The sequence below is a fragment of the Schistocerca nitens genome, chromosome 6 (genome assembly GCF_023898315.1).
Source record: "Schistocerca nitens isolate TAMUIC-IGC-003100 chromosome 6, iqSchNite1.1, whole genome shotgun sequence".
NCBI classification, from domain to species: domain Eukaryota; kingdom Metazoa; phylum Arthropoda; class Insecta; order Orthoptera; family Acrididae; genus Schistocerca; species Schistocerca nitens.
Window position 1 is genome coordinate 282,794,431 of NC_064619.1, and position 19,507 is coordinate 282,813,937.

General features: G+C 38.6%; 1 protein-coding gene across 1 annotated transcript in view; it reads left to right on the plus strand.

Annotated features, from left to right (window-relative positions):
- LOC126263321 (uncharacterized) overlaps window positions 1-19,296 on the plus strand; it is a 109,760-nt gene extending 90,464 nt beyond the window's left edge. The window contains exons 15-24 of the mRNA XM_049960411.1: window positions 7,447-7,604; window positions 11,687-11,896; window positions 12,037-12,325; window positions 12,864-13,021; window positions 15,398-15,794; window positions 15,906-16,762; window positions 16,858-17,147; window positions 17,245-17,555; window positions 18,198-18,440; window positions 18,948-19,296. Coding sequence (XP_049816368.1) covers window positions 7,447-7,604; window positions 11,687-11,896; window positions 12,037-12,325; window positions 12,864-13,021; window positions 15,398-15,794; window positions 15,906-16,762; window positions 16,858-17,147; window positions 17,245-17,555; window positions 18,198-18,440; window positions 18,948-18,967 — 2,933 coding nt within the window. The 3' untranslated portion in view covers window positions 18,968-19,296. The remainder of the gene's footprint in view (window positions 1-7,446; window positions 7,605-11,686; window positions 11,897-12,036; window positions 12,326-12,863; window positions 13,022-15,397; window positions 15,795-15,905; window positions 16,763-16,857; window positions 17,148-17,244; window positions 17,556-18,197; window positions 18,441-18,947) is intronic.
- Window positions 19,297-19,507: the final 211 nt, after the last annotated feature.

Sequence of the window (19,507 nt, forward strand, 5' to 3'; positions counted from 1 at the left end):
GCCACGGCAAACTGGCTGACACTGACGGCGGCGGTGCACAAATGCTGCGCAGCTAGCGCCATTCGACGGCCAACACCGCGGTTCCTGGTGTGTCCGCTGTGCCGTGCGTGTGATCATTGCTTGTACAGCCCTCTCGCAGTGTCCGGAGCAAGTATGGTGGGTCTGACACACCGGTGTCAATGTGTTCGTTTTTCCATTTCCAGGAGTGTATATAAATGATCATCCATCATATACCAAAGAAGCAGAAACAGTTCTCTTTGCTAATAATGTAAATATTATACGAGGGTTGCCCAGAAAGTAATGCATTGCATTTTTTTTCTTCAACAATTCTTTATTGAACATAATGACAATTATACACACAAAAGAATGGTGTTTTATCTACACACCCTATTTTTTCACGTAATCTCCATCCAATTCTATGACCTTCCTCCAGTGCAAAACAAGGACATGAATACCCTGTCAGTACCAATCCTTGTCCTGGTGGTGGAGCCAGTGATTAACTGCATGAATCACCTCCTCATTGTCCTCAAAATGTCTTCCACGAATGGCAGCCTTTAATGGCCCAAACAAGTGGAAGTCCAAGGGGGCTAGGTCAGGGTAGTAGGGCGGATGGGGTAACATTGGCCAACCCTGTTTTGTAATGTGTTCAGCAGTTGTCAGACTTGTGTGGGGCCAAGCGTTATCACATTGCAGAAAAATGTCTCCTGGGTTGCTGTGGTGCCAAAGTTGCTGGAAGTGCGTCTTGAGTTTTGTTAATCGGTTGTCATATGCTTCTGAATTAATGGCACCACCTCTTGGCATCACATCAATGAGAATAACACCATCACAGTCCCAGGACATGGTATCATGACCTAACAAGCGGAAGCAGTTGCTTTGAATTTCTTCTTCTGTGGGGAGTGGGAGTGGCGCCATTCCATCGACTGTCGTTTTGTTTTGGCCTCAAAATGGTGAACCCAGATTTCATCACCTGTCAAAATCTGGGACATGAAGGCCTCCCCCTTAACTTCAAAATGTTGCAACAAATCAAGACAAATGTTTTTTCTGTGCAATTTGTGATCCACTGTTAGACACCGCGAGACCCATCTTTCACACACTTTTGAATATCCAAGAGTGCAGATAATTTCATCCTCACTTCCTTTGCTGGTTGACAGATACAGCACCAACTGCCAAGTCGTAATGCATTTGCCCTTGCGAATGACAACATCAGCTCGCTGCAGCACATTTGGTGTGACAGCTGCGGATGGTCTCTCCAACCACCACAAATCATGGAGCTGTGCTGAACCGCCATCTGATGACCTCACCCTCTGTCCCGGCAATTAACTGTACTTCTGTTGACAGCAGGTGCTCCATAGACTTTGCACAAGCATTTGTGAATATTCCCCACAATTTCTTTCTACGCAGTGAGAAATTCAATGATGGCACATTGCTTGTAATGCACATGACCTACAGTGCCATTTTGAAACTGTCCTGCAGCTACGCTATCTGTCAGATGTGATGGAAACCTAGCGCGGTCACTCAGGAGACTTCAGATAATACACACATAATGTTTTGCATTCATAACATTGTTTTCTGCTGAGAAAAAAAAATGTGCATTACTTTCTGGACAACCCTCATAATTATTGAGCCTATGGAATAACTGCAACACTGGAAAATGTAAATAAATAAATCAATAATTGGTCCTTTGTAAATGGACTGTCAGGGAATTTAGATAAAACACAATACATGCAATTCAGTACTGCACATAACTTGACCACATCATTAGGAGTAATACATGAGGGTAAATCAATAAATGAAAGGAACATTTTAAATTCTTAGGTGTTTATATCAACAAGAACCAGGACTGGAAGTCTCATGTTACAGATCCTCTCAATGGAAGTCTCAGGTTACAGATCCTCTCAAATTTTTAAACTCTGCAACTTTTGCATTACAGATAACATCAAATTTTGGATATGCAAAGAGTTGACTCACTTTTCCTATTTTCATTCCCTAATGTTCTAAGGCATCATATTGTGGGGTAATTCATCAGTGAGGAAAAAATGTTCAATTCACAGAAGTGTGTAATAAGGATGATGTGTGTTATCCACTCTAGAACCATTTAAAGGCAATTTTTTAGTCATTTGGTCATGCTGATAACAGTATCACAGTACATTTACTCCTCTATGTGGTTCATTTTCAACAGTCAGCCACAGTTTGAAAAGAACAATAACATTAATAAATGTAATATAGAAAGGGAAAAGATTTGTGCTGTCCATCAGTCATCCATGTTTGAGTGAAAGTTATCAAGCAATGACTTATCTCTGATATCAAAATAATATAGTTTTTTTTTTTTTTTTTTTTTTTTTTTTTTTTTTTTTTTTTTTTTTTTTTGCAATAGTGTACATTACACCACATGATTCCAGGAAGGAAGTGTATTAATTAATATTCACTGCATACATATAATTGAATATGGGCTAATATATCCCCGTAGTGGTGACGCTGTACTGAACGGTTCACGAATAGATATTCCATCTTCTCTCGTGTGCAGGGAACACTCTGTCATGGCAACAACACAATCGAAAAGCAATAACAGTTGGTTTTTCCTCTGGCCAGTAACATCGTGCCACTGCCACCTACACCAAATTACAACAACAATGCAGACTAGTACTGGAACAGATAGAGTAACATGAAGATTCCATCTTCCTGGCCCACCAAAGGCAGCAATGGATCACACATGTGGAGCCCTTCTTTCCTCTACATGGGATCAGTGCCACTGTGGATATTGGTTGGGTCACAACTGGAGCTAAGCATAATCGAACAAATCGATGACGTACTCTTAACAGCAGTCTTATACAGCTCTTAACAAGACTTTGCTGCACCACTTTGGAAACTATCTGAATCTTGCTTGAATAAAATTATTGAAAGTGAAACTTGTATCAGTGTTTTCCCTTGTCAGATACTTCAGTTGTTGTGCACACCCAGCAATGAACTTCCATCAGAACAGTCATAGTGGACCTATTGGCTACATAGTTTACATGTAAATATTAGGGTGATTATGTCTGCTCTTGCAGATGTTCCAGTTGATGATCTGACATGCAAAGCAGATGCCACTGCTGTTGCTCACAAGGATGAAAGTTTGTGCATGTTGATGAAAGAGATTATGGTGAGATAACCTGTATCGCTTATTCCTACTCTCTTGATGTTAGGTTATGTCCACTTTTACAGACCTTCCAATTGATGATATGGTGCACAAACAAGATGCCATTGCTGACGTTTGCAAGGATGACAGTTCGTGCAGTTTGTGTGGATCGATTAAAAAGGTTATGGCAGGAGGACCCAAATCACCTATTCTTACATTCACCAAGTCAAGTGGCCCACATTGTTCTGCCACAACAGCTACTATACAGACAGAGCCATCTGTTACATCTGTTACCCAACTGGTCAGTTAACTTGCAAGACTGAATGCCAAACTGGAAAAACATGTGGATGAAGGAAGACTTAATGGTCACCACACTTCTAAATGAGAGAACTCCAAATGGTGTTGATATCACAGACAGTTTGATGATACTGTCAGGCAATGCATGAGCCAGTGACATTACCCAAACTCCAGTAACAGATAACAGTAGGCATGTGTGCTTATCAAATGAAGACTAAATGCCTTACATGCTGTAAAAACACTATGGTATCAGCGGTTACTGGCTTTGGTCAGCTTTCCATACAAGACAATATGACCGGTGAACATTTTCTGATTGACACAGGATCAGAAATCAGTGTGTATTCTAAGGGCCCGTATGAACGCTGTACATCTTCAACACTTCCCTTACATATCACAGTGAATAATTCTGCAGTAGCCTTTGATGTATAGAAGACTTTAACATTAGGTTTGGACAGAGATTTCTGTCCCATATTGACTTTTGTGATAACAGACATGAATGGTGCAATTATTGAAGCAGGCTTCCTTCACTGTTTTTCCACAGTGCTGAACTTACCAAACTGCTGTTTAAGCAAATTTCCATACTCTACATGCTTTTCTTTGACGAGGGTCCATGAAGTGCTGCAGACACATATCATGTGAAGCTTTCCGGGCTGTCTACAACTTCTGCGCTGGTTCCATGCGACTCATCACTGCACTCGTAACAAAGTAGAATGCACACATTTGCATTTCATGAGAAGAACTTGGAACAGAATGCAGCTGGTGTTAGGGAAACTTCAATGTGGGGAAAAACTTGTCAGGTACTCCACGCAAGCACCTGTGAAATCAAAGTGAAGCATACCAAGGTGCATGTGATCACAGAGGATTTACAAAAAGCAATACTGCCCTTAGAGCTAAAGTGGCTGTTTTGCAGGCTGAGTTGGACGATGTGGAGAAACTATTGCAGTGTTTGCACTGCCCTGCTGAGTCACATGATCGGAGTTACATGGATACCTCTATGCCAGCTACCTAGTCCATGATGGATGTAGACAGCGACCTCTGTCAACAACTATTCCAAGAATTTCCTGTGCTCAAGTACCCAGTATTGGCTAAGAGCAAACAGTGCCATTCTAAACAACATTACAGTCAGACCACACTGGGACAACTTGTCATTGCTAGACCCCAGCATTTACCACTGGATAAATTACATGCTGCACATTTAGATTTCAACACAGTGCTTTCGGAGCAGGGGAGGGGGTGTCGATCTCAAGATCTCACAGTGCATGGGCATCGTCTCTCCAAATAGTCAAGAAAAAGAATGGCTCATGGAGCTTCTAAATGACTGCTCATTAATAAAAACATTGATGGCAGAAAAAAGGTTTCTTGGAGAAGGTGAACTACATGACCTAAAAACATCAGTGGCAAATGTTACAAGCCAGCACACTCATTTGCAGGTGCCACCATGGTGCCATCAAATGCAAACCAAAGGGCTGAGGGAGCAGTGCCACAACAGTTCATTTCTGCAAACTAACAACCACTGGCCTTCTTTTTTAAAAAATTGTCAGCTCAACAACAAAAGTAGAGTGCGTTAATCATGAATTACTCACAGTATACTTGACAGTGAAACATTTTGGATCTTGGCTGGAAGACAAGCATTTCAATGTTTTCATGGATCATAAGTCTCTGACCTCAGTATTTCAACAAGTGATAGAGGTCAGTTTACCTCACCACTGGAGACACACAAGTTAAACAGACATCTATCACATTGCGGAGGAAAACAATGTTGTAGCAGACTGTCTCTCCCAGAACTATGCAAGCCTTAATGCAAGTTTTCACACAGTAGTTCTCCAGGCTGTCTGCATAATTTCCTCTTCCCTTTATGTCATCTATCATCTTGTATCTCCTCCTTCCTCTCAGTCTTCTCCCACAAACCAATCCTTCCAAAGCATCTGCTTGCAAGCACTCCCTTCTCAATGAATGTCCCAACCAGTTCTTTTTCCTTTCTCTTACAACCTTCAGCAGACATCTTCTCTCACCAACCCTTTCCAATACTCTCTCATTACTCACTCTCTCCATCCAGCTTATTTTCTGCATTCTCTTCCACATCCACATCTCAAATGCTTCTAACCTTTTTTCATCCTCTCATCTCAGCGTCCATGTTTCTGCCTCATATAGTGTGCCACACTCAAGATAAAACATTTGCCAAGCCTTTTCCTTAGACCTTTATCTAATTTGTCACAAAAGAGTCTCCTCTTTCTGTTGAATGCCTCCTTTGCTATCGCAATTCGAGTTTTCACCTCCTGGTGACATCTCAAGTCTTCAGTTATTGTGCTTCCAAGATATTTAAATGCACTTACTTGGCTAATGGTAGATTGTTCTATTTTAATATTGGACAGTCTGCGTCTTACACTGATGACCATACTCTTTGTTTTTGCTGTGTTTGTTTGCATCCCATATTCCACACAAACTTCATTCAGATCTTTCAGCATGTTATTCACTGTCCGCTCACTTTCTGCTACTAATACCATGTCATCAGCAAATCTTGTACTTTCTATTCTCGTTCCACCAATACATATTCCTCTTTTCCCATCTAAGCCTTTCACAATAATCTCTTCAAGGTGTGCATTAAACAACAGTGGGGAAAGGCAACAACCTTGTCTAACACCTCGTCCAATGCAGCTTCCTTCTGACATTTCATTTCCAATCCTTATACTTACTTTCTGGTGTAAATATAGATGTTGTATCAGTCATCTCTCTTTCCAATCTACTACTTTCCTCTTCAGAATATCCATCAGCTTGTTCCACTGAACTCTGTCAAAAGCCTTTTCTAAATCTATAAAAACAGTGAAGATTTCTCTATCTTTTTCTATATATCTTTCCTCTTTGGTATTTTGTTCCATTACTGCATAATTTATTTGTAAATGACTGAAGATTACAAATGGCAATGGCCTTGCCGCAGTGGATACACCAGTTCCCGAGAACATCACCGAAGTTGAGTGCTGTCAGGCATGGTCGGCACTTGGATGGGTGACCATCCAGGCCACCATGCGCTGTTGCCATTTTTCGGGGTGCACTCAGCCTCGTGATGCCAATTGAGGAGCTACTCAACCGAATAGTAGCGGCTTTGGTGAAGAATACCATCATAATGGCCGGGAGAGCGGAGTGCTGACCCCATGCCCCTCGTGGCCTGGAGATGGAGTGTTTTTTCTTTTTTCTTTTTTCTTTTTTTTTGAAAAAAAAAAAAAAATTCAAATGTCCTGATGTAAACAAAATGAACATTTAACATTTCTTCAAAAAATCAGCTGGTAGTCAAGTTGCATTGAGATCTACCAGAATTCTGAACACTAATACAGTGCCCACATCTCGTGGTCGTGCGGTAGCGTTCTCGCTTCCCACGCCCGGGTTCCCGGGTTCGATTCCCGGCGGGGTCAGGGATTTTCTCTGCCTCGTGATGGCTGGGTGTTGTGTGCTGTCCTTAGGTTAGTTAGGTTTAAGTAGTTCTAAGTTCTAGGGGACTGATGACCATAGATGTTAAGTCCCATAGTGCTCAGAGCCAGCCACTAATACAGTGATTGTAAACACAAGTGGCACAGTATTTCACTGAGGCACAACCTGTGTGTCATATTCATTCAATGAACCACTAGTTAGATGCATGCAGTACTTAATATTTATTAGGATTTTGCACTACATTCAGTATCACATTAACTTTCTTAGATGTGCATATTTCTGTTGCAGCTTAATTCACAATCGGTATTCAAACATACTAGATAGAATTCAGATCTACGTACTTTGCTGACTGTTTTATTCTTCAAATACTGGGATCCTTCAAGTGTTACACTATTAGATATGCTCCATTAGAAGCTGCATTATCATATTGGAGAGTGGTTTTCTGAATTTCTATGTGTTCTTCCTATAGTTTTGACTGTGTGTAGTCCATTGCAGCATCCCACCTTCTGACATACTACTTTCTTCACTTTCAGCAGCTGTTGAACCTGACACCAGTTGAACCAGTTTTAATTTTTCAAGGAATGGAACATAAGAATGCTTTTTCATTGCAGAAACAATACTCTCCGGACAGCACTGCTCAGCAATGCAGGATATTGACAGAGTGCGACATCGCCTATTTGAAGTTGCTCCACATATGGCCTTTGTTGGAGCTGGGCTAAATACAGTAGCATTTTCAAAGATGGGTGAAAATACACATGCTGAAACTGAGGTAAAATGCAAATTCAAGATTTGAGTAAGATATTTTACAAACAAACAACTAATGGAAATTCCATTATAAATGGTAACCAATGGTAACCATGTATATTACATTACACTTGGATGACATCTTTTCATTTTTGATTTGCTAACTAGGAGATATTTTCAGTTTCACTTTTATAATTTATAAGTTGCTTCTCCCAAGATGCGCTGCTGCTCTCAGTCTGGCCTCAGCAGCCAGAGAGAGAGAGAGAGAGAGAGAGTGTGTGTGAGAGAGAGAGAGTGTGTGTGTGGGCATGTGTGCATGCGCACTTTGTTGTAGTCTTTTTGTTGTACCTATCTGTGATTCAGCATCTCTTCTATATGGTGAGTAGCAACTATCCTTTTCATTGTATTTAGCTGGAGAAAATTCACTGAAAATCACAGCGACCTATGCAGAATAATCAGTATTTTCTGCAGCAACTGAGAAAGGATGGTTCATGAAGTGCTTGTGTACCATATCACACTGTCTTCAGATCTCCCTACTTAGCCACTTTGGGAATTTCCAACCTTCTGTTGTATTTTACTGGCACTATTAATAATATTACCAACCATTCTAGAATGTGGAATGTACACAATTTATCATGGATGTCATGCCTAAAACCATAAATGAACTACAAACTAATTCAACGGTGTGGTTTTATTGTGACAATAGTATACCATCCAGCTGCTGTGTAAGGAAAATTACAGCCAATAAAGGGCAATTTTATGTTACTGTAATGTTTTAAGAAATGTTCCCAACATTCTACGACATAATATTTAACATGGCTCTATGTTTGTTATGAAATATTGGTACTGGATGTTTTTCTCTATTCCAAAAAAATTTATTGTACTGTAACAGTGTATGTAAGTAATATTACTTGTGCTGCTTTAAACAGATACAACCTTATTCTTTACTGAATGTTATTTATTTATTTATTAAGCCATCCATTGATATTGTACAGATGTTGCCAGTAGCTGTACAATACTATTAAATAGTTGTTAACATATTTATATACATTTACAATTACACATAAATAGACCTCTTAATTTCTATGTAATTTACATAGGTGATTCATTAAGTTTCATAAATTTTTATTAAGATACTAATTTCTGGTATAATAACAGTGTTCCTGCAAGGACCATTTAACAGTTTTTCTGAAAGAATCCTTGTTATTTATTTCTTTGATTTATTGTGACAATTTATTAACCAGTTTTAAACCATGATACCATACATTGTTTTGGGTCTTGTGCTTATTTTTCATGTCTAGATGAAGACAATGGCTTGTTATTGTTACACAGTTACAAACAGCACTGTTTCTGTTACGATTTTTCATATTTTTCTTGGTGTACTTAGTGGTCTGTAATATGAACTTACAAAGAACAATCACAAAATACAACATTTTAAATAATTCTTGCAGTGAGCCCACTTACTGCAATTTGTTATGATTCTCACTGATTTCTTTTGAATTTTGAAAAATGTTTGTAAATTCTGAACATTATTTCCTCCCAAAATTATCCTGTAGCTCAGGACTGAATGCACATAGCTAAAGTATACAGTTGCAGACAGGCACAATTAAAAGACACTCAGAAAAGCTTTCATTCACAGTCTTCGTCAGTAAAACAAACACACACACACACACACACACACACACACACACACACACACACACACACACACACACACACTCTGTAGGGGGAGAGATGAACACTGACTGGTGGAGTGTGCAGGGACTAGACTGAAAACAGGTGCAGCATCAGGAGGTTGTGGAGCATGGAGGGGAAAAAAAGGAGCAAAAAAGAAGGGGAGCAAAGAAAGACAGGTGGATGCATTGGCAGAGGGCTAGAAATAAACAGGCTGGAAGATGAGAATGATGAGGAGATGACAGGACAGAGGGGGTGGAAATTGTTGGGTGGAGGGTGTGGGGACAGTATGTTATTGTAGGTTGAAGGAAGGAAGATTAGTGTTTAATGTCTCGTCGACAACGAGGTCATTAGAGATGGAGAACAAGCTCGGGTGAGGGAAGGATGGGGAAGGAAATCGGCCGTGCCCTTTCAAAGGAACCATCCCGTATCGTAGGTTGAGGCTGGGATAATTACTAGAGCGGAGAATGTGTTGTAAGGATAACTCCCATATGCACAGTTCAGAAAAGCTGGTGGTGGAGGCTAAAATCCAGATGGCTCAGATAGTGTAGCAGCCACTGAAATCAATTGTGTTATGTTCAGCTGCATGTTGTACCACAGGGTGGTTACTTTGCACTTGGCCACAGTTTGGAGGTGGCTGTTCATCCTGATGGACAGCTGGTTGGTAGTCATTTTATATTGGTATGACTACAAACCAGCTGTCCACCAGGATGGACATCCACCACCCAACTGTGGCCAAGAGCAAAGTATGAAACTTCCTGGCAGATTAAAACTGTGTGCCAGACCAAGACTTGAACTTCAGGCCTTTGCCTTTCACAGGAAAGTGCTCTCTGGTAGATCACTTGCCCATGAAAGGCAAAGATCCCAAGTCTTGGTCCGGCACACAGTTTTAATCTGCCAGGAAGTTCCATATCAGCACACACTCCGCTGCAGAGTGAAAATCTCATTCTAAGAGCAAAGTAGATCACCGCATGGCACAATATGCAGCTGAACATAACACACTTGATTTCAATGGCTCCTTCACTAGCTGAGTCATCTGGATCCTTCCCTCCACCACCAGTTTTTCAGAACTGTGCGGATGGGAATTATCCTTACAATGCATTCTGCACTCCCATAATTATCCCAGCCTCAACCTACAGTAACATACTGTCCCCACATTCTCCACCCAGCAGTTTCCACACCCTCTGTCCTATCCCCTCCTCCAGAATTTCATCTCCCACCTTGTTTTTTTGCAGCCCTCTGCCAATGCATCTGCCCATCTTTCCCCGACCCCTCTCCTTTCTTGCTCCTTTTTTCCCCACCTCCCTGCTCCACAACCTCCTGATGCTGTATCTGTTGGCAGTCTAGTCCCTGCACGCTCTGCCAAGTGTTCATCTTTCTTCCCACCCATACATTACTATTCCTTCCTCTTCACCCGCCTCCTCCAAACTACTGCTTGCATTCCATGTGATGTTGCATTCTGGCCCGGGATGTTGGAGTTGGTGGTTGTGTGTGCATGAGGTGTGCTTTTGTGTGTGTGTTTTAGTGTTTGTTTTACTGACTAAAACTGTGACCAAAAGCTTTACATGAGTGTCTTTTAATGTGCCTGTCTGCAACTTGATGTGTCTTCTTTATGGTAAGTAGTAATCTGTCTTTTCCTACATTGCTGACATTCCTATCTGGAGTTTCCATTGTTTTATTTAAAGAACACAGTTCTTAGACATGCTGCATTGCATACTGATGCAAGGACTCAAAGCGCATAGCATGTTGTAGATATGTTTTTTGACAATGTGACCAATGAGCATTCATAAGAATTTTTTGTTGGGTACAACATCTATGGAAGTGTAGTGTGGTTTTAAATTTGAAGAATTGTGTTTCCTGTTTGCTCTAAAGCACATACTGTTTGCTTTCTTCATTTTGAGGACTACTTTTATCCTTGATGGACATATGTAAATATCTGTCGGTACTTCAGTTGCATTTTCCATTAGTGCAGTCATATTATCAGTGATTAGTATATTACAATCAGCAGCAAACAGCACTTTCTCTTAATGTCTGGTATTTTATGGAAAATCAGTAATGTGTATTAAAAACATCTTGGACCCAGTACACTTTCTTGATGGACACCAATACTAACATATTGCAGACCTGATAGGTGTTTTTCTATGAACTTGCACCTACTGCAGACATGTGAGATGTCTAGTCACTGTATGCTGTTTTCTAAATATCAACAAGTCTGTTTATTAGCTACTCCCTTTGCACCTAGAACCTCTAAGGTGTGCAACAGATAAAGGTGGTCATACAGTATTGCCTGCAGAAACTAAGTTTCCAGTGCACAGCTTTCACTTCTCTTCCCATCATAGGCCCATAAAATTATTTACTGCTTTCAAGATACTTTATGAACAGTCTAAATTAATGGAAATTCTGGCTTGAATAACATAAACTATAATTTTTTAGGTTTTAAGCTTTCAGCGAAATAATAATGGACACTACATCTTGGTACCAGTTGGCCGCATTGATGCCAAAGGAAATGTGAAAGTTAATGAAACAAGTATAAAGTTATATTCCATGAAAAGGCGTGATGAAGTCAGTGTATACAAAATACAAAGTCCTTGTGAAATAGTGCATGATGGAATTAACACTGTTTATAAACCCATTCTCAAAAAGGTAGGTGCAAATGTTTCTCTTTCATTCACTGACTATACTTATGAGACTGATAGGATTTATTCATTTTATTTTGCTTCCATTTAGCTAATTTGTATTAGAAGAAAATACTGCAGCTGTTAAACCTTAATTTGGTTTTCAAGGTTCCGGCAAATAAAAACCTATCTATCTTAGGAATCATCCCTCTACATGAGAAAGGAGAAGGCCAGTTTAACTGTGGGAAGCTCCAGTTAAATGCAGCACTTCATGCAGGTGCTATATTGTATAAGCTGGAACAAATCAACAATAATGCATCACTTCTTGCTGGAAATGTTTTGGGAGTGACTATAGTTGATAGCTGCTTCCAACCTTCATATGTCTATGGAACAGCTTTTAATACTGTGACTAAATCAGTTGGTGATTTTTGGACAGACAACAAACTTGGCACTGCATGTAAGTATACCTGATTTATGAAGGGGCATCCACTTGTCAGTCACCAAAATGGGAACAAATGAAATGTGGCCAACAGACATAGTATATTGAAATAATGGTGCCTTTTTCTTCATGCATTTCATTATCTTTCATTTTCATTTGGCCTCTATGTCACTTTTAGCTCTTGTCTCAGACAGCTTGACTGTCTGCAGCTAATTTTTTACACTCTTTTTTTTGTGTTTCTGTCTCTTCTCATCTAGGCAACTGTTTCTGGCAACTGAGTAGTTCTGCCTCCTTCCTGCAGTGTCTTTTTCTCTCTCCCAATGACAAATTTATTTTAAAGATTTGATGAATGTTACAATTTGTGTGTTTGTTAGCCATGACAATATTATGCCCTTTTTTAGTAACTGGAAAGTGGGAACTCTAATACAGTGAAAAAGCTGTTAATATTTACTTTTGACTTTCAGTCTGCATTAAATCTGTTATACAAATGATGATATAAATTATTACATATATCAATATAGAGTATACTCATGAAAATCAACCAACTGTTTACCAGCCAATAGAGGATCAGACATCATTGCAGCTATTACAAATGATGTCCAGTCTTCTGAAAACATACAATCGCTTTTGAAATCAAATGGGATTACTCACATTACTGTCCCCATGGACAAGTATAATTTGGAGGGCATAGACCTCCACAATGCAAAGTTCTGGGTAAGTCATTTAGAGTTATTTAAATATAATATTTTATAACAAGTATATCACTTGTAAAAACCTTTAAATTGAATCAACATATATAAGTGTCCCTCTGCATGATGGGAAACCTAACAATGTGTAACAAGTTAATGACTATAGTGGTTTAGTCAATTATCTCCCTCTATTGTATAAATCACCTACAGTCAAGTCAGTGTAAGAAGACCCGTGACAGCTAACAGCTCTGTTTCCAGCTTTCAGCAGCGAAGTGCAAATGGCTGCAGGTGAAAACAGCAGTGATCCATAGAGCTATGACAACACTAAGGTGTTGCTGGAGAGATGTTTACAATATTTCATTTTATTGATTAAGATAGGTGCACAAAGCTATTGTGCCTGCTCACTGCATCTTTCAAGGATCTTCTTATGCAGACTCAACTATAGAGCTGAAACTGAGTCACAAACAAATACTTTTATCACAGTAAATACAAGCAATCTTCTTACAGGAAAAACCCAAAATCAACCAAATTAGGTGTAAATAAAGCTACAGCCCAATTAAATGGAGATTTGAGGGAAGTAAGTTATTTGTAAACACCAAAAAATAAAATTCCTATACTTCTTCTAAAAAGGTGATGCATGGAAACCAATGTGACAACAAACTCCAGCATCTAGCTTCAGAATAACTTCAAATGGCATAAACATATAAGCAAAATAAGTGCAACAGTAAATAAAAATATGTTACAGTCTAAGTTTACTTTCTGTTAAAACAAGTTTTCACCCTGCCAGAATTGCCTACTTTGCTCAACTCCGTGCCATCTTTCAGTAGGAAATTATGTTCTTGGATAATATGCCATGTAATTATATCATCTTAACTGACCTATCCAGATAACAGTGCATGTTCAAGCTCTTCTTCTGGGATGGAGAGATGGACTGATCCTGGATCGAATCCACCCAGCAGATTAAGCACAGGGGTCGGTGTGCTGGCCAGCCTGGATGTGGTTTTTAGGTGATTTTCCACATCTCACTTGCTGAATATCAGGCTGGTTCCACCTCAGTTATATGATGCACAAACATTTAGAAAACTTTCATTCACTTTCGCATGAATAACACTAGATGTACACATTTGGGGTACACATATTCTGTCCTGGAGAAGGGGGGAGGGGGCGGGGGGTGTTCACAGGTGCTGACACAGGAAAGGCATCTAGCCACCCCTTAAATGAACCATGCCAAATCTGTTCATAACCATACCCATCTGGTGAATGCAGGACAAAGTCACAAGAAAAAAAATAAGGACAGGTTGAATCATCTCAACTACAGTTCAATGGCTGTTGTATGTTAGTTGTTTGACAAACATATGATTTCAAGAAAATGTGTCATTCTGTCATTCTGTGGCCTTCAGATCCCATGACATATCAGCATGCAATTTCATCTTGCAGAGGGATGGAGGGGGGGGGGGGGTGGCCACCTTAAAAGCAATGTTTATTATAATCAACCTGCTGCAATAGAAGAATTGAAAGCTAAAATCTAAGAAACAGTTGCTGAAATTTCTATTGAAATGTTACTTTGAACCATAAACAATTTATCTAAGAGACTGTAAGAACATTTGCACAAAACTGGAGCTCATGTGCAACAAGCAATCTTCAAGAAATAAATTTACTTTGTGAATTAAATTAATTTTCTTTTTGTATTCTTAAATTACATGTTTTTTATTATAAGGCATGCCCAGAAAGTAAGTACCATTTTGGAAAAAACTCATTAAAACATTTTTTCGAATCTAAGGTTGTTTCTACAAGAAAGAGCATTTCCTAAACCATTTTTCTCCATAGTTGCCACCATTGTGCAGACATTGACATAGTGGGAAAACAACTTTTCTATGCCCTAGTCATACAAAGATGTTTCCAGCGAAGACAGCCAATGCTGAACACCATTTTTTGCATTATCATTGCTGTCAAAGTGCCTTCCTCCAAAATTACACTTCAAGTTCAAGTGGTAGTCAGAAGGAGTGAGATCTTAGTTGTTTAGGATTGCCCTATTCTTGCACCTTCTGACTACCACTTGTTCTTGAACTTGAAGCATGATTTTGGAGGAAGGCACTTTGACAGCAATGAAAATGCAAGGTGGCAACTATGTAGAAAAATAGTTGAAGAAATGCTCTTTCTTGTAAAAATAAATTTTGGTTTGAAAAAATTATGTTTTTTTTCCCAAAACAGTACTTACTTACTGGACACTCCTTCTATTAAATGACAAATAAATTTATATAAAAACATTTTTATAACAATAGTTAATTTTTTCAGTTTCTCATTTCTCTGAATCTGCCTGCATGTAGATGTGATTAATGATTACATAACAATACAAGGTGTAATATTAGTTCTAAAAGTCATTTCTGTTGTGCACCTACAGGAAGAAGTTTTGCAGCACAAAGATGCAGCCGAAGCTATGCTTTCTGCAGCCATGGCTATGCGTTCTCATTCTGTTGTCATTGTTAGAGAGGCTGAAGAATGGGCAGAGACTGCATCAGAACACATTCAGAACCATGACTGGATAAAAGAGGGCATTCTGTGCCTTTCAGGAGTATATTCACTTTACAATAGAAACACAGAGGGCTTAGTTGGTGCAATAAGCTCCTCAAATATGATGGTAACAGAAGAAATAACAAAAAAACTGAGACCAGGAACAACAATAATATTGTTGTTGCAAGACCCGAGAGAGGTTCAGTCATTCTTAAATGTATGCCACACAATTGATGGACTGATATTTATGACAGTTATACAGAATAATCAGAAACAAATACAAGCAGGTGGTTAAAAGAACTACTACTATGTAAATAATTAATACTATATATTTTCTACATTTTTTCAAAATGCTATGTTATTCATTTGATACTCATTGAAACTTTCTTTAACTGCAGGTTTCCACAACATTGTTACACTTAAACCTCTACTTCACCAAACTGTAGAGGAAAGTGAGATTCAGAATTTCAAGGAGTGGCTAAAACAAAGATTTATTGCATATGGCCCAAATGCATTGTACTCAATGCCCAAACCATGGGTAGATGAGCTTAAAGAATCATATGGATCTCTCATCATTGGAGATCAGCTGAACATCTCTTCTCCCAGCATATGGGATACAATGGAAAGTGTATCAATTATTGCAACTGCAATGACTAATGTATTGGAAAACCACTGCAGTAACATCTCTGGCACAGTATCTTTGGAGAAGTGTGGGATTGACTACAATGATATATTTAGATTATTAGAAGAAGAAGTTTTAAGTGCCATTCACAACAACTGTGAACTCAGAGGTTTCAGTCTATGGAATGGCCATCACTACATTGGAACATGGAACAATAATTCTGGTTTTAAATTAATCAGCCCCGTAAACTTTTCTACTTTGTTATCAGATTGTACATCTGTTCAATGCTCAGTATGCATGGAAGAGACAGAATTGGAAAAGTCTTTCCATGAACAGCCTACAGTTTACCATAATTTTCAATACACATGGCCAATAGCCATAGGAGGTATGACACTACTAGGCATTATAGCAACAGTTTTGATTTCATTGTATTTTCTTGGATTCTCATCTCCATTCAGTGCTACTGTGGCATGTCATACATCAGCCTTAGATTACTTTATGCTTTTGGGCATACTGCTGCTGTTTACATCTAACTTTACATTCATACTTTCCCCCACATCAGCTGTTTGTGGATTAAGAAGAATTTTCCCAGGATTTTCCTACACAATAATTTTCTCTGCGATGCTCCTCAAGGTACAGTACATCATTTTCAAGTAATTTACTACAGTTTCAGATGCGCATTCTCAAATTTATAGCTTATAAATTAATAATTGTGTATTGTGTAACAGGCATCATCAATATGGAGAGAAAACACTAGGAAGAAGTTCACAGAAGACTGGCTCTTCTGTTCGTCAGGACTTATAATCATGGCAGTTATTTTAACAGTAATACAGGTCATATTGTCTGGAGTCTGGTTGCTGCTTATTCCACCTCAACCATATCTGACTACAGAGACAGGCATCAACTTTTGGAAATGTTATCCAAGTGGCAACTTTCATGCACACCTGTTAATATCATTGATATATGTTATACTACTCCTCATAATGGCCGCTGTTGTGTCCTTAATTAGTTGCTTCAGGTAATGGATAATTAATTGTTCTGCTATCTACATATTTGTTACTAAAAACTTAAAAATGAAAAACTAATGCAATAACATGTTATCTCTTTGTTGCCAGTTTCAGAAAAGAAAGCTGCAGTGAAGATGAGAGATCTAAGGAAGCAAGAGGCATACTAGCAGCTTCAATTTTAACAGCTGCTGTATTTACCTTCTGGGGCATAAGTACAATAACAGCAGTTTCTCCACAAAATTCTGATCTTGCAACAGCAACTGCTCATTTGATTTCAGCTTATCTTCTGCTTCTAAGCCTTGAATTATCTAAATTTTTACCATATATGCATGATGACTCTATATCATCAGGACCTTCAAACATCCGGACTGTTTATGATATTTCAAATTTTCATCCCACTTCTATAAAAGGTCTGCCAGGTAAGCCCTTACCAACAAAACCACATATGCCTATTATATGACTACTTTAAAAATATGTTACATTGTGAAACAGTCAAAGTGGTCACAGTAAAGTTATATCAGTTCTCCCACCTTAAATGTACCATTCTTCTTAAGCTGCTGGTGAGAAAAACTTCCCATGGTATGTGGATGTAAAAACATGTATTTGTGTTTTCATTTCTACTATGGCATAAGTGGCATCAAGAGGAAATGACAGTAACAAAACTAATATCTATCACTGGCAGAGTTTACTTGTAAAAACAGGACTTGATTGACACAGTTGTCATCCACATGCTTCACTCTCAAAAAAACTTAAGTGTTTCGGCTAACCAAAGCTGAAATTCTTTTTTTAATTTGACACATGACTATGACGCATGAACAGCTGTGATGTGTGTTATAGTCCCTACAAAAAAGCAAAATTAAAAAGAGAAAGGTCCAACAATGAAGCTGTGACTGCCATCTGAGGACTACATGTCAACTCACTAGTGGGAGAAGCACATTGAAGTAGCGAATGGATTACTTCCTTGCTGCCCCTATAGTTGCCACTTTCACTACTATACAAGTAAATTAAATTAATTTTGATATGTTTTGAAAGAGCTGTTATTGTTTCTTTCTACCTTGCAGGCTTCTGTTCTGCTGCTCCAACTGTTCAGTTAGATTCTACACAACAAGATGATGATATACTGGATGACCCTTCACAGATTATACCCAGTTCACTATATTCACTTGATATGTTCAGCACGACAGAGAACAGACAATTGGAAGATGATGATGAAGAACAAGGTGAACACTGTGAACCAGGAACAAATGAATTTATGCCACCAGCCAGTGCCATTCGAGGAGTTGAAGACAGGCTGTCTATCCAAGGTTAATTCTGCTTAGTACTATATGCATCATTCAGCAGTTTTGTAATAAACCTTTGTGCATTCTGAAAGTTGCTGAATAAGTGACCATTTTATTGACAGTTGCTGGAAACTGCCAATAGGGATTACATTGAGAAAAGTGCACACTTTTCCTTCAAAATGTTTTTTGTTTTTCTGAACAGTTCAAAACACACACACACACACACACACACACACACACACAAAAGCTACAGATCAGAAATGAAAGTGTTCATTCGTTATGTGTGTTTTCCATGGCCTGCCATAGGGGTTGACTTATTGACGATTCATCATACTTTCCATTCCCACCTCTCCTACTTAGCTTCAAAATAATTATGATCTAGTCTAAGGCAATTTCAGTTATGTGAACTCCTCATAGTGCTGACACATGTTATTTCAGTGAAAGTTATTTTGTTGTCTAAAAACAAACAAATTTATTTTTTAAGTTACTTAATTCATACACTCACGGTTTGTTTCATTCCTCTTTTTGCAGAAACATTGTCCTACATGTGATTAATACTATATGCAAGCAGCTAACAACAAAGAGAAAGCAATGTTTTTGAGATATTGGCAAGATCCATAAAAAAGCTTATGGTTCATCTGCAGTCTTCTATGAATGACAACTAAAGTCATAAGATCAAAAACCATAAACAAAACTGTTAGCTTGTTATAGACAAGGAGTCAAAGTGATTCTGTTGTTGTCATTTCCTTGTAGGAGGATTTATATGGCTATAGTGACCTGCATTCCACAAATATACAAAATAGAATAAAAAATCACTATCATCTTTTGTAGTACAACAGTTCAGAAATGAACAGAGACAGAAGTTGTAATATAATGGAATTATTGTATAAAAGTGTAAATAAATTATTTTATATAATTGCTGTGATTTCTGCAATCTTCCACGAAGAACATTTCTGTGTTGACGACATATTCTTCATTAGAAGTTCTGCGATTGTTTTTGAAATTTTAATTTACCCTTTATTTAACTGCCTCAGTGAATAAAATAAATAAGTAAATGTGAAACTGAAAATAAAGGATAAACTCAGTGAAGT